Here is a 16,875-nt window from a genome sequence, read left to right as displayed (position 1 = left end):
TTAGTTTTGAAAAATGCTATCTTAATTTTTCTAATTTTTGATACTTAATATTGTCGCCTCAGAGCTACATTAAGACATCTAATCCCATTAACACTAGAAAGACAGAGGGGCCTGTGTGGCCCCTCGCATAGTTTGTTGTTTAATAACTCGGATAATATCTAACGGAATGTAATGTAACTTCCTGACTTTTCATTATGACACTATTTGAATGCTTGTTTAATCATTCTATCATGCGCCTCATCGTACTGTAAATATTGATCCTTATACCTAGAAAGACGGGAGAAGCCACATTGGCCCCTAAGCTTTTTTACAATTAAAAAAAAAAAATTTCCCTTTCTCCTAATTGTTCTAGCATAAAAAAAGGCCATTCTCTCTAGTTTAACCTGTAACTTTCGCTTTATACAGCCAGTTGGATATCCAAATGCTATAAACAGTACTGACTGCTTACCAGCCTAATGGTAGTAATGGTTGAAAAGAAAAACTGATCCAAGCTTTTGGCCAGTATAGAAAGAAACACTATAAATAATTGCATACTAAGTTTTTATTTAGTCATGAAAGAAGGTGCATTGGGCGTGTGGACACACTCTGGAAGAATTTTTAAAATAATTCACCCCAAAAATGGGTAGGGGCCTCACTGGCCCCTTCAGTCTTTCTAGGTATACAGAAAATGTCAGTCGTTCTAGTGTTAATAATACTGAAATATCCTACTGTTGCTCTGAGGCAACGACATACTTTTTTAGAAGGCAAATAAATGATTTTTTTTCTTTTTATTAAAATCATAAATTAAAAGTTTTCAAGGACAATTCTGTGTTCTTTTTGAGAGTCAAAAAGTTAATCGAATTGCTGGTTTAATTTTATTTTTACTTCAACTAGATCAATAGTTATTAATAATGTATGTATGGTAGAGCTTTAAAATGCTATTACAATATAATTTTACTTAAATTCTTTTTATGCTTTAACGCCTTTGCTTTGATGCCTGTGATCTCCTTGAATCCACTATGAGAATCGGATATTTCACATATTTGGTGCTTATTTTACAGGCATGGAAGTTTTCCACATTTTCGCGGAAATCTGGTTTGTTAAAGGCTTTCTGGTCCTTTTGAAATGGACCTAAATTCATTGAGAAAGCTTGACAAAAAGGTAGAGGGTTAGGATTGACTTTTAAACAGATTTCTTGTAGTTCAAAAGAATTTGAAGTCTTCTTTGTGACTTTTAAAGTGCATAGAAGTGAAAAATTAATTTGTTTTGAAAACTTGTTAACATTGAACACTTGAGTTACCGAAAATAGCACAATGTTTGAGATTCCAATCTTTTTGCATCCTGCTAGTATTTCTATTCTTCTGGGAGTCAATATTTAATTTTGCATTTGCTTCCTTCAATCTGCTCATTTTATTTATTATTTTAAGAATTTCTTTATTTTTTCTTTAGTTTTATTATCAAATCATTGGTGGTTTTTAATTTGTCTCATTAATTCCTTTTATTATTTGCATGCAAAAGTATTTTTAATGCTTTTAACCCGTTCGCACCCAGCGTCACACGGACGCTACGCAACGATTCCTCTCCTATCAGCCCAGCGTCACTTATCCGCTACGCACTCTGATCGACGCTGTAGTCCCAGCGTCACGTATATGCTTTCTCGAAATGGAACGATTGAATTGAATATTTAAATGATACTAGATGGCGCTAAATGGCTATAACTTTGATCATATTCGAGTCACATGGTATTTGACCTTCATGTACACGCTTTAGTTTCTTATTTGGGCCTCTCAATGGGATAGATTTTTTTTTTATGTAAACAACAGTGAATCACTGCTCTGCGCATATGATTTATGAGGTCTCAATTGCTCTTGCTTATATCTTTGCTTCTCTTTTTTTTACGAGTAATTGAAAGAGATATACATCTAGCTGAATAAATTATGGGGGAGGGAAGGAAGGTTAAAATATTTTTGCGTATGTGTTCCAGACTTTTGGGATTCCCCGTTCAATGAGAGTACAGGAATGAGTTCAAGAGGCCTGAAGTTTATGATTATTTTTGAATCCTTTCTGATATTGTTCTTCTGTATTTATTCTTTTTCATTTGGGAATGGGAAACTGCAATAAAAATGATTAGCGAAGTGAGTGAAAGGGAATGTTTTCGAGTGAATTATGAAGCAGTTTTGAAACTTGTCGCGTGGGAAATATAACTAGTTTAAATTCGTTGACCTAAGTTGTTTTAATCAAAATTACATAAGGAACATATTTTTTTGCTACATTTCTTTTTCTTTGATTCCACACTCACGATGTCAAACTCTAACTTTGTTTTTGTGCACATATCATTTAATTTTGTGCACATGGTTAAAGTTTTAGTATTCTACTTATTTCGTTCCTTCTAATAATGTAATAGTCTTTATATTAGTAATTAGTAATCAGTAGTACATTGTTTAAACAAAATTAAAATTTCAAGCCATTATTTTGAGATGCTGATTTTATATGAATATTTTTGTTCAGTTAGGCTTAACTGCTGTAAATGCTCGGGCCGATGGCGGCGTTCCATTTCAGAACGTTCGGTCCCGTAGCTGCGCTTCGTTTTCCGAGCACTGGTCCTCAAGGGGTTAATAATATCCTCTAACTGAGAGAGTGCTCGTCCTTATTGCAATAATTTGCTAATCCACATGAAGTTAAGCTTTTTTTTTTTTTTCTTCTTTTTTTTTTAAATTGGCACTTCCATGCCTGACCACCTTATTGAGAACGAAGCAAATAAAATTTATTTAAAATCATTACACTGAAATGGTTTAAACGGAATTCCATGCCCTTTAAGAGTATAAAATGTCAAAAAAATAATAATTAATCGCTGGCTGAATTTTATTTTTCTTTCACTTATTTAAAGTATTCTAAATACATACATAACATCTTTAGCTTCTATCTCACTTCAGTGTTAATTAATATTTCAATCAGTTCATATTGTATTGGTTAATGAACTTATGTATTGCATCTAGTTCAATATATTCACTAGCCAGTTCAATTTTCATTACTCTAAAAATATTTGCAAGGGACTGACAGAACATGTGTTGTGTAACTTTTGCTTTTGCCTTAAAGTAATTTTTTGAGGGTTATTAGCATAGTACCAGCTTAAAAGTTACTTTAACTTTTAAACATCAATAATTTAATTAAAAATATGCTTAATATTTTAATTGAGGAAACTGTTTGAATGTAAGAAATATTTCTTGTATGTTTGTCAAAAGCAGTTTGTGTATATCTGTATAAAATTATGTATATTTAAACCTTAGGGGTCTAAGTTTAAAAAATGACCCCTCTTTGTTAAAGCATCCTTTAACATTTTATTCAGGTTCAAGTTTAAAAGTTTTGTGTTCATATTTAATTTTATTTATTTTATTTTTATTTTTTATTTCTCAAATGCCGGGTCAATTGACCATTTGGTAATTAAACCACAGGCTCTCCAAAACAATTAAAATTATTTAGTGTGGAGCAATGGTCCAGACGAGCAGCGTCGATGACTTGTTTAGAGTTACATAAAGTACAGGTTGGAAAATCCATCAGGTGAAAACAGTACAAATAGGCATTTAAACTATCGTGTCCTGTTAAAAGTCTAAGAGCAGCAGCTCGAGGACAATACGGGACGCAGTGGGATGTCTTGCAGAGTTTCCTCTAGGGTTTACTCTCAGTAGCCTGGAATGCATTTCTGTAAATTCTTTTTATCTCCAACTAAGCAGAGTGAAGTGGCAAAGCTCCACAAGACCTCTGGAGAATATTAGTTCATTTTTTGGCCAAGAAGTCAGCATCTCATTTCTTGCCAAACCACTGTGGGATGATACCCACTGAAAAACTACTATGTTCCCAATCCCCCTCAGGAGTTTTTTGCAGCTCTGTATACAAGAACCCTTAATTTCTTGGTCATTACTAGACAGAAGCCTGTAAAGCAGAGGTCGAGTCTGAAATATTTAATTTTATTGGGTGAATAAATAAGTTTTTTGCTTAGATATATTTTTTGTTCAAGTGTTTAAAAAAAATGAAAAATGGCTTTGTAAAGTTTTTTTGAACTTAATTTTAATCCACAGTTACATAGTTTTATATGTGGCCAGGGAAAAAAGAACACAAAAATGCAAAAGTTTTTCAATATAAATACCACAGAAAAAGTTTTGTGAAATAGTAGTGTTAGTTTTCTTCATAATGTCCATTTTTTACAAAAAACTAATTTTTGTTTTCCTTAAGAGTGTGAAATTTTCAAAATTAAAGTTACTGATGTAAAGGAAAACTGAATGCTTATATATATATATATATATATATATATATATATATATATATATATATTAGGGTGGTCCTTATTTATATGGGAAAATATTTTTTTTGGAATTCAACAAGTTTTGTGACACTATAATAAAAAGTAATCAGTGCAAAATTTGAACTCGATCGGTTAATAATAACACGTGCCCCTAGGACGTTGAACTTTAACACTTTTGATAATTTTCCCACAAATCTTCGAGTTTTTACTTCAGACCCCGTACATCGTTTCTCCTATGTTTGCAAAATATTTTTACAGGGAGGTAGCACTAAAATTAATCTTTTTAATTACTTCATATCATCTAAAGATTTTACATTGAATAAGAATGAAATAGTGCTTTAGAAACTTAACCATAATCGTACGCTTTTCTCAATGTATCTCAGTCGTGTGCATTTTTTTCCGATAGTCTTGGACTGTCTGTAAAATACTAAATTGCTTTCGTGACTCATATTTGGTAAATTGATTGTGAAATTCTTCGCTTAATTGTGCTCCTCTTTCAGTTATATCATTCACAACTTTCAGCATTTTAACGATATCTCTTCCCTTTAAATAGCTTCCTCCATTTTGCCATGAATCAGGATCAAATAGGAAAACATATTTTGGTGTTTGTAACTTATCAAACAGTTTTATTGACTTGGAATTGATTCTATAATGAGGAAGATCTTCACTGAGAAAGTATTCTAAATCATCTACTGTTATCTGAAATTTTTTATACAATCATCAGACACGTCTTCCTATTCAGCAAGCATTTTTTTGAAGTAGTCTTTTCCTATCTTCAAAGTTAATTCCTTCATCCAATACGGACAAAGCTACTAGTTCATACCCGAAGTACCATAAGTGATTTATAAATTTTTCAATCACTGCTTCTGCTGCATGTTTGTCATCATTTTGTACGCTGCAGGTTTTTTAGACACTAGACTTAATATTAATTTAAAAGGCCTAGAATAGGTTGCTGCGAAAAACTATATCTTCATCCAACATTTAACTGTAAAACAGCATTTACGGGCATTCTTTTCATGTAAGGCCAATTTAAATTGTTTCCTAAATACATAAATATTCAAACAATAAATTCCTTTTGCCACCCATCTGGCTCACAGATAAGCTCCTGGTTGCTGAAAACATATCCCTGTAGGAGGGAGGACTTCACCAAGAAATATTATTAGCCGTTATGATAATTCTCTGTAATATTTCTTAATTCCGCTTTCTACGAACAATAAGTCATCAAATTCTTCTTTTAGAATTTAAGTGGTATGTGTACTTTTTGAATTTTGAAGCGCTTAAATAATAGAATATCGAGTCTAGAGCTAAGAAAGGCAAGAACTTCTTTAAAGACACTCTGCAGTACGATTTCAAGTGCATGATAATAGCAATACAAATGCAATATATCACCGTTCAGCTTTTGCTCTATAAAATTATATGCACAATTTATACGGCCGGTATTGTAAGCCGCTGTATAAAACACTACAACTTGAACAGTTAGCAATAAAGGGCTTTATTGCTAACTGTTTTATTGCTAACTGAATCATCTAAGATATCATATACAACTGAAGAAATGTCTCAGAAATTCTGAGTAGCTGTTTCAAAAAGTTCAACATAGGGACCTTAAACTATCATGGTAAGCCTATCGGCGTTTTTTTTTTTTTTTTTTCAGTTACATTTGATGTAGCTTTGTATCCCAGGGAATAACTAAAAAATCTAAATTTAAATTCATGAAATCTGATTTTACCTCTCGAAGATTTTCTCTTGCTTTCTTAAGGGATGTACGATTGATCATAAGCTTATTTGGATTTAAATTTACTGCATTTACATAGGCTGTTAATAAATGAGCAGCATCTTTGTCCCTAATATGGCATTTGTCTAACATTGATGAAATGCGGGCAGATATCAACAGTTGTTAAGCTTTTTTGTGCTGTGGTAGACCAGATATAGAAAAAAGGTTCAACAGGTTAGGATAGATACCCATTTCGGTTTCTAAATCTTGTGAATTGCAAGAGGAATTTGATGACAATAAAGGACTATGTACTGAAATAGAAGACAGTTTAAAGTATAGATTTTTACATTATTGTAATCTTGAATTTTTTTAATTTATATTTTAGATATGGAAAATAGAGTTTATTTTTATGGTAGGGTAATCGAGGATTTTTCAAAAATAAAAATTATAAGAATGCATAAACATTTAAGTATATAACTAATGAACATCGAATTAAAATATAATTGTCATTGCTTATATTTATAGCATGGAAATCTAGTGACCCTATTTGCCACACCTATTACATACACAGAAAATTTTCTAAATCAACACCCCCAAAGCCTGGAGGAGGAAATTTGTTGTGTTCAAAAATCATTCATTAATGGCTAGGCCATTCATTAATGGCTTTTAGAATCCCTTGTGTCCATCTTGGTGGAAAGAAATGTTCCTCTGCCTCTTGGTTTGAAAGGAGCGAGAGTAGCGGTATGCCTGTCCCAAGGCCATTGGTGTACATGTATCCTATGTAATATATAAAATTTTACAGAATGAAAGTGAGAGAATGGTTGGTCTGGAAGTAGCAACATCTATTGAGGTTCAAAATTACTTTAAATATGAAACCTAGGAATATTTTAACATAAAAATGAGAAAATCCGCAATTTTTTCATCGAAACTCAAAAAAAAAGGGCCCTAGGGGCACGTGTTAATATTCATGGATTGACTTAAAATTTTGCATGGATCATTTATTTGTATAATGGAACAAATTGAGGGAGCGTCGTGTAAAATATCTACAACTTCAAAAATAAGGACCACCCTAATATATATATATATATATATATATATATATATATATATATATATATATATATATATATTAATATATATATATATATATATATATATATATATATATATATATATATATATATATATATATATATATATATATAATGTTTTTTTTAATTAAAAAATATATTTTTGCTTAATTTACAAAAATTCAAGTTTGCTTACATAGCCATAGTAGCCTATGAAAGCAGCATTTCTCAACTTCTTTTGACTTGAAACTTGTAAAAGAGATTTTTTTAAAAAGTTGAAGATCTGTTACATAAATGTTATTTTATTTGTAATATTTTAATTGATCTGCAATAATATTTCAATGTGAAAGGAAAGAATCATTAGTTATTATAACTAAATAAATAAACCTTTGAGAAAAATTACAAAATTAATTGTATACCAAGGTAAAATATATCATTAAAAATGTTATTTTGTAATGCAGCAGATTTTAAATGCAGTCGGGTAAAAATTTCTGAGGACCAGTGTATGAGTTTTTTCCAGCACTCCCGGATCAGTGATTGACAATCTCTGTTCTGAAATATTGTTTTGCAAAGAAAAACAAATATGTAGAATGCAGTTTTCCAAAGAAAAGTTATAAAATTGCAGTGAGAAAAGAGTTATTTTAAAAGACTGATAAAAACTCTGTTCTGAATTTGCAGATGTAGTTATTATAAATGTCAGACTATTTTTTGAACTTAAACTTGTTTGCCATAAAAGTTTGGATATTTTGGTTATCTTTTACAACAATTTTAAAGCTTTGTAATTTAAAGATTTTTCCATTATAGGACCAATACCAACAAACAGTGATTGGTTGGAAGTAGCTCGACCTGTGATAGAAAAACGAATACAGAAGTAAGCTTTATATTTTCTTTATCTCTTTTAGTTATCAGTATAACTATGCAGTTTTATTCTTAGCGAGTATTTCTTTCAAATTTTCAAACAAAGTACAACTTAAAAGGTTATGCAATTATTAAAATTTTGTAAAGTTTCTTAAATGCGTCAACATTGGATGTTTCACTTAGTTTTGGCAAACCATGCCAATAATTGATTGTCGAATAAATAGCTAAAATTCAAGAACATGATTCAAAATATATTTTAATTTCTTTTGTTCGTTTGGGCATTATTCTTTTTATGTAAACATTGAAGAAAAATTCTAAATATCATGCAAACTATAGCTTGCCAAATAGATGGATTGAATCCAAGAATCAGGAATTTTTAGAACAATTTTATTAAAAATTAAGAGGCGAAAAGAAAGTTGTTGAAGGAGACCTTATCAAACTATACTTATACCATACTTATACCATACTTATACTTATACCATATTTAGCACAAATACCAGGAGATTGGTGAGCTGATGTGAATCTGGGACAACAATTTTATGAATATGAAGTGGGCCTTAGGGTGCATCTTATAATGCACGTTTTGAAAAATTTTGAATTTCTTATGGGGCACCCCTTTAATTGCTTCCTTTTGATGAAGAAACACCCACTCAAAAGTTTCATAGAATTTGAACAAAATTTAAAGGTTGCTACCAGCGATTAAAATTACGTTCATTGTGAAAAAATAGAGTAAAAATATATTCCCAATTTTCTATTGCAATATTTGACATCAACATGAATTTGAGTTGGTTAAGGTAGAAATATAACCCAAATACTTATTTCCTATGCATACAAAAAAATAACAAGCATTTCATGTTTTCTATTCTGTGTAATAATGTCAAACAAAAATCATGCAAAAGTTACACTATGCCATTCATATCATTGGTTTACAATTTCAGTCTTTTACATTCACCAATATTGTAATTCCCCCCCCCCCCTTGTTCCTAGTAATGTGAAATATACAAGCCTTTTTCTGGTTGCTACTCGTCATCCAAACTATTTGGTAATATCTCTTTGGAAAAACTTGATGAAAAACCATTATGGTGAAAAATCTGAATGTTAGTAATGAAATCCTCTATTTTTTTCCCTTTGGTTTAGTTCTACAACATCTGCTGTTCAGTGTTTCATTGGATGAGTTGTTCTTTTAGGTTTCTTTAAGAAAGAGACCAATTTGGAGTTTGTCCCTTCAGAAATGACACGTAGATCAAATAAACTTACTTGAAGCAACAGTTTCCTTCTTGTAAATGAAAATGCTTTTCAACAACAAAAGACCAAATTTAGATGAACTTTATTGCAAATTCTTGTCCTTCAGAATCAGTCAAAATACATTCAATTACAACAGAGGCTTAAAAAAATAAAAAAAAAAACTTTCAACAGTTGATTCAGATTCCTCATGATTTTCTTTCTTTCAAAATTTCTTCTTTTCACTCAAGTTCTGTTGCTCTTTTAAATAGAGATTTATATGTTACCAATTTCGTCTTGTCCTCCTAAGCTAGTTTTCTTTCAGTTAGAAATAATTTCTCGTCTGGAAGTGAAATCTTGCGTAAAGTATCATCAGCAAGAGCAAGGTCAAGCAAATATCTAATGCCGGATTCCAATAGTTTTGTTTTTGATTATTGAAATATAACTCTTAATTTTCTTTTTAAGTTCTTAACTGACAACTTGTGTTTCTTTGAGCTGCTAACCAGCAGTTAGTTAAGTGGTTAAGAGTTGATTGTAGCTACAGTTAATTAACATGATTTAATAAAATATGAAATAATTTCAAAGTCAGTAACAATCTAATTTATTACTAATTAAAATTAATGACAAAAATATAACATAAATAAATATTATAATAATCGATGAAAAAAAATATATTTCAAATTTTGCAGCAATGGTAGCAACCTCTGAATTTTATTCAATTTTTATTTTTATGATATGTGAATTTTTTTTTCATCCAAAGGAACAAAATGAGAGGGTGCCTCATGAAAAAATAACATCTTCAAAAGTAAGACGCACCCTAGTGGGCCTATTATCCACAATCAAGTACAGAGATCAAAGAAATTCAGTGAAGTTGGTGCTCTATTTTTAGTGAGCTATTCAACTACACTTCTCTTACGTAAATAATAAACCGTAGGCTTAGCCAAGCCTTGTAGGTTCTGATAAATCTTAAATAGGTTAGCCTAGCTAACTTATTTAGAATTTTGCCAATATTCAATTCAGCATCATATGTACAAACCTAAGGCTTCACATTAAAAAAGCCCCATTGAGCCATTTAGCTCTTTGGGTATAACCGGTATGAGTAGGAAACAATATCAAACGAAAATGTCAACAAAATTTCATTTGTGTTCATTTATAACATACTTATTCATTTCCTTTGAAATTATGAATTAAAGTTAAACTATATAAGTAATTGGAAAACAGATCATGAACTTACTTTTTCACCAATAAACTTTAATTAAGGAAATGCTTGTGAAATTAAACTCGGTGTTACTCTCGGTGTTAATCAATGTTGTAATCTGCAAAGATTTGTATTAAAACTTGAACTTTAAAATATCTGATTTTTTTTTTTTAAGTTGTCCTCTCTAGCCCACTTTTGCTCCCTATCGCTCAAACTCAAGAGAAATCGATTAGTTACATTGTTAAATTGGCAATGCACATCTACTTTATACAATGAGTTATACAATTAGTGATGCACAAAGATTGAAGTGATGGTTAAGTGCAGGTATATTGACAGTATTGACAGTGATGAAACAATATGATTATGAGAGGCTCATCGTTTCGTAGCACATTATCAGAGCTGTTTGTAACAAAGCTGTAAAGTAACGAATATAAGCTAAAAATTGAAAAATTTGTGTGTAAGCTCTAATGAATTTCCATTATAAAATATTATATTGCCTTTTATAAATTTTCGCCTCAAAGCAACAGTAGGATATCTTACTGTTGCTCTGAGGTGACAATATTTAGACAACTTTTAGAATATTATAAGCTAACTGAACTACAAACGTAAAATATTGATTGACAAATGTTAAAAATTATTTGCATATTAATGCAATTGAAATGTATTTAGTGTGTTTTTGTTACCAGGTCATGAATATATAAAATAGCTCATATAGTCGCCTCAGAGCAACAGTGGGATATCTTAGTGTTATTCCTGGGATTAGATGTCTTAGTGTTGCTCTGAGGTGAAGATATAGTGTTATAAGTTGGAATTTTAAATTTTAGGTATAATGAAGGAGAAATTCATTTTAATTTGATGGCAATCATCACTGACAGAAAGATGCTATTAGGAAAGAAAATCGATGAATTATTAGCTCGAATTGATGTAAGTTATTTTAAAACATTTGGTTTGATTTGCTCCTTAAATTGTTCAAGTTTTGGGAAGAAATATGTATATGTATTTTCCTCATAGTGACAAATATAATGTGTTGTTGCTTTTATGCAAATTATAATTGTTATTTGTTTCACTTAAAAAGTCTTTAAAAAGTGATAAAATTAACAATTGGTCTCTGCACATAAGGTTATAACCATTGAGAAGAGATAAAATGGAGGGAGTGAAGACTTTTATTCGTGACACCAAGTCACATGATAGATTTTAAAGCAAAGCATTGTAAGAAATCGGGTTTCTTTTGCTGGTCTCATGCAAAACGTGTCAATCATTTGTCGTTGTTGAGTCACGTGACTTGAAATCTTTGCCCAAGCTTTTGCTAAGCCAATGATTGAATTTGCTCCCTCCATTTTTATAATTCCTGCCATTTATAAATCCAGCTCACCTGACTTGCTGAGCAAATAAATTTCTTATATCCTGCCTGAATTTTGCTTTGAGATGCAAAGCATAATGTATGTTAAATTCATACACTAAACACTGTTTTAAAAAATTTTTAGTTTTAACTATTTTTAGGGGGAAGGAAGGAGCTCCCGAAAAATGCATATGCAGTAAACTTCGATTTAACGATACCCGAAAAAAAGATTTCCTCAATTTAATGATGCATTTTACTGATCTGGATTTGACTGCATTGAATGTCTATGCTCCTCGATTTAAGCATATCTTTGATTTATGGGTAAATTTTTCCAGTCCCTTGGCAATCGTTAAATCAGGGTTACACTATATATACACAGTCCAGTCACATTAATGTGACCATCTGTCAAAAGTCAGAATAACCACCTTTCGCAGAGCGGACTGCTGCGAGATGTGCAGGAAGAGAGTCACTTAGGTCCCTGAAGGTGTTCTCTGGGATGTTGAGCCATGCCGACTCTAATGCCGTGGCCAGCTGCACTAGATTACGCGGTTGAGGATCCATGGCGCGAACAACTCGATCGAGATGGTCCCACGGATGCTCGATTGGGTTTAAGTCGGGTGAGTTTGCTGGCCAGGGGAGGACGGTAAACTCATCCTGGTGCTCTTCGAACCACGCACGTACACTGGCAGCTGTATGGCACCTCGCATTGTTCTGCTGGAAGATGCCATCATCCTGAGGAAAAACAATGGGCATGTATGGGGGGACATGGTCCCCAAGGACAGATGCGTACCTGTATTGATCCATCGTGCCTTCCACAATGATCAGTGAACCCAGAGAATGCCAGGAAAACATTCCCAAGACCATAATGCTCCCGCCTCCAGCTTGGTCCGTTCCGGCAATGGTTGCAGGGTGGTTCCTTTCTGAGGTCTCACGCCTTATACGCCAACGTCCATCTGTCCGATGGAGTACAAAACGCGATTCATCTGAAAACGCTACCTTTCGCCACTCAGTGGACGTCCAGCTGCTGTACTGGCGTTCAAATTCTAGCCTTCGTGGTCGACAAACAGCAGTCAGCATAGGTGCACGAACCAGGCGTCTGCTTCGGAGGCCCAGACGCAGCAATGTTCGCTGAATAGTAGTTTGGAGACATTTTTGGTAGCCCCTTGGTTCATTTTGGTGGTCAGTTGCTCAACGGTAGCCCGTCTATCTGCTCGACCGCATCTCCACAACTGTTGTTCGCCTCTGTCATCTATGGCCCCTGGTGCACCACATTTGCCACGTCGCTGATTTTGGACAGTCCCATTTTGCCATGCACGGTATACTTTTACCACTACGGCACGCGAACAGTTCACAAACTCGGCCGTTTCGGAAATGCTTCCACCCTTGGCCCGGAAGCCAATGATCATGCCCTTTTGGACAATCGCTTTGTTTCTGCATTACGCCAACGATTGAAATGTTTTCCGAAGCCCTCACACACCCTTTATATATGTTGGGAAATTCGAACTGATAGCTCAATCAAAACCCGAAGTTCAAAGAACTAAAAGCAGGTTTTAAGCTAGCAAACCCAACAGAAAATTTGTGGAATGATCTGCTCGGGAAGAAAGGACATACAGACACATATTTAACAATTAAATAAACATTTTATTAAACAATAAATATGTCAAAACATGGAAATAATAACAAGTGTAAATAAAATTCACATTCCCCAACAATTGAATAAAAAATCCCCCCAAAAATATCAGTAGGAAAACATTTCTTAAAAATAGTATCGTTTAAAGTTCCAGTAAAATTTATATGACTAGATTAATATAAGTACAACCTTGAGTCCAATGCCATAAACGGAATAGTTCATACGAACGAGTTAAAAAGTTCATACCAAACAAACTATTCCTTCCTTAAAAGTTGGCACAACATGTGAGGGCGCGATCCACCAAATTTGGATCCCATATCAAAATTGCCTGTGACCATTCAATGCCACCATGCTGAATTCAGAAAATAAACCTGTCCTCCTGGACAACAGGAACCATCCATCCATCTAACGGACATCCAATCCAGCTCTCGAGCGTGGACCTTCAATGGTCCTGTTTGTTAGGCCTTTTCACAGCAAAAAAAAAAACAACTTGATTTAAACTCTCAATTTTAGAGAGAAAATCCCTCACTTAAAAACTCATCTGAAGGCAACAACTGGAACATGCCCGCATTTCTGGCTGGGCTCAACGATAAAACTTCCTACATCTTTTAAAAAGAATCCACTATACTACGTGGAACTCCGGAGCACACAGCTCCCAGGCACAATCTCAGCACCTCAGAAAATCATTGGACTGCAGTCACAACATATTAAAACAAGAGGTGAAACAATAAAAAGAATGATTGATTGAGAGTTCACACTTAAATAGCATTCCCTATCTCCCTACGCGATGGCGTGACGTATATCAAAAAGCATGCATAAATTACATTGAGGAAACAACTCAACACAGTTTACAGTTTAAAACTAATTCTTTAAAATTGTTTCCCACATGCATACAGCAAGAATCTACTCAACATCTTTCCTATGACGTCACATCATCGTGGCGGGTCAACAAACGCATGCTACGCATGCAGGGAATGTTTGCTCTGGGAAACGATTCAAGCGCCGGTAAAATAACAGGATGACTTTCTAAGTTCGAAAAAAGAAGGAAGTAAGTTCTGGAAACTTTTCTAATCCTTCTAAAAACTTTAGGAATTTCTCCAAGAAAAAAAATAATGGCTCTAGGCCAACAATATATGCTCAACTGCACTGTGCTGCCACCTGCCTTCTGTGATTGGTTATTTAACTCTGACGTGGAAAGTACGTGGTAGTCACATTGATGTGACTGGATTGTGTGTGTATATATATATATATATATATGTATATATATATATACACTGGTGTGCAAAAATTAAGGACGAAGTCGAAAAATTAGCATATCAGCTGAACGAAGAAGCAGAGCTGACAGAAAGACCAATCAGGAGATTAAGTAAGGTGATGTACGGTAGCACATGCGCGGATATGCAGGCAGACATAATGGGGGAGTGTCTGAGTAGTATAAAGCATGTTGTCAGTGTAAGATCAGTATTTCTGGCTAAGAGATTGCACGCTGTATAGCAGTTAAAATCACACCGAGTTGCTGCCTCAGCGAGAAATGCCGAATAATCAATCTGTTAGACGACATCTGGATGCTTTTACCCAAGGTCGAATCATTGGAAGTTGGAGGAAGGCCGCAGTGTGACAACTGTGGCTGCAGAGTTTGGAATTGCTCACAGCATTGTTTCACGACTTTGGAGACAATTTCAAACTACAGGAACGGCTATCTGGGGGTTCAGTAGTGGTCGTCCACGAGGCACCACACCCGCAGATGACCGGTATATTGTCTTACAGGCCAGAAGAAGCAGGCGGCAGATAGCGGGAGAAATCGCTAGACACACGACACAGGCGACTGAACGACCAATATCGCGTTTTACAGTGGCCAGAAGACTGCACGGTGGTGGTCTGTTTGCACGACGCCCTATACGGTGTGTGCCTCTAACGCCTGCCCATCGGAGAAGGTATTCTCTGTGGTGCCGGGAACACCGGAATTGGAGAGACAATGAATGGGGACGAGTACTCTTTACAGATGAGAGCAGATTCATCTGAGTAGCGATTCTCATCGCATACTCATCTGGAGAGAGCGGGGAAGCCGCAATCATCTTTTTAGAGGCGCTATGGATCCGCAGTTCCTTTTCATAGACGACAATGCACCATGTCAACGCACAGTAGCTGCCAAACAGCTCTTAGAGAGTGAGGATATTGAACATATGGATTGGCCGGCACGATCTCCGGATCTCAATCCCATCGAGCATGTATGGGATTTTCTAGGCAGACGCTTGGCAGCTCGTACCTTACAACCAGTAACAATTCGGGAGCTTCGATTGGCGCTGCAAGACGAATGGGCAGCGATGCTTCAACAACTCATTGACACCCTCATTCTCAGCATGGGCAGACGCTGTGAAACCTGCCTAGCAGTCGGGGGAGATCATATCCCCTACTAAAGACCGGATGTTTCTTGCTGGACACCCATCACAGGGATGTTTCGGGCTTCAGTCGCATTGCGCTCCATGCTACTTTTTCAATAAAGCTTCTTTTTATCCCTCTGATTTCTCTTTTAGTAAGTGTTGCTTACATTACACATGTCCTTACGTATTGGGGATCTTACGGTATTAAATGTGTTGATTTGGAAAGCTTTTGCACAAAGTTATATTGAAAAAACCGTCTCGTCCTTAATTTTTGCACACCAGTATATATATATATATATATATATATATATATATGTATATATATATATATATATATATATATGTATATATATATATATATATATATATATATATATCGTTGCCTCAGAGCAATAGTAGGATATCTTAGTTTTATTCCAGGGATTAGATATTTCTGAGGCGACGATATATTGATACAACATGGAAAAGTAGATTTTTCTTTTGTACAGTTTGTTAAAATTAATCACAAAGGTGTGAAGGCAAAGGCTATTTTCTCAAAATTCTGCATGCATGCTCAAGATTGTTTTTGCTTATTGGAATATTAAATGAGACATAAAAAGTGTTTTAAATGCTATTTGAAATTAATTTTTTTAAGTAAATTGTTAACTTAATTTGAAAACGTCATTTTTTGAATCTTTTTGAAATTCATAACATATGGTTCTAAGACTACTTCTGTCTTCTTTTGTAAGGAGTCTGATATGTTTTTTCTTTTTCAAATTAATTTTCCTTTTACTTTTTCACTATTATAGCTGACAACTCCCCCGATTCATATGGGAGACTCCTGACTTTTGACGCCTTTTCCCAAATGAATAAAAAGTAAATATCTCCTAAATTTTGATCAAAACTATAAAATTCCTTAAAATAAGATTATTTGGCGATTTTAATTTCAGGAGAAATCCCTGTGGTAAAACAATTGATCGCAAATTCAAAACCTTTTCATAGACTAAATATAAAAAAATTATAGGTCCAATCATTATTTTTTAAACATGTTTATTTCATTTTCCTTCTTTTTCAAACATTTATTTCCCAAAAAATATGGTGAAATGTTCCTTATGTTTGTTTGAATTTCCTAAAATTTTACCTGTTGCAATAAATGTTTTTTACCAACTATAAGAGAAAATAATCTTATTGCCTCTTTTTAAACTTTGT

General features: G+C 33.8%; 1 protein-coding gene across 1 annotated transcript in view; it reads left to right on the top strand.

Annotated features, from left to right (window-relative positions):
- LOC129224433 (ubiquitin carboxyl-terminal hydrolase isozyme L5-like) overlaps positions 1–16,875 on the top strand; it is a 61,065-nt gene that overhangs the window by 23,324 nt on the left and 20,866 nt on the right. Inside the window, exons 7-8 of the mRNA XM_054858888.1 lie at positions 7,865–7,931; positions 11,162–11,261. Coding sequence (XP_054714863.1) covers positions 7,865–7,931; positions 11,162–11,261 — 167 coding nt within the window. The remainder of the gene's footprint in view (positions 1–7,864; positions 7,932–11,161; positions 11,262–16,875) is intronic.

This window comes from Uloborus diversus, chromosome 6, assembly GCF_026930045.1.
Source record: "Uloborus diversus isolate 005 chromosome 6, Udiv.v.3.1, whole genome shotgun sequence".
Taxonomy (NCBI): Eukaryota; Metazoa; Arthropoda; class Arachnida; order Araneae; family Uloboridae; genus Uloborus; species Uloborus diversus.
This window is presented reverse-complemented; position numbering and strand designations above follow the sequence as displayed.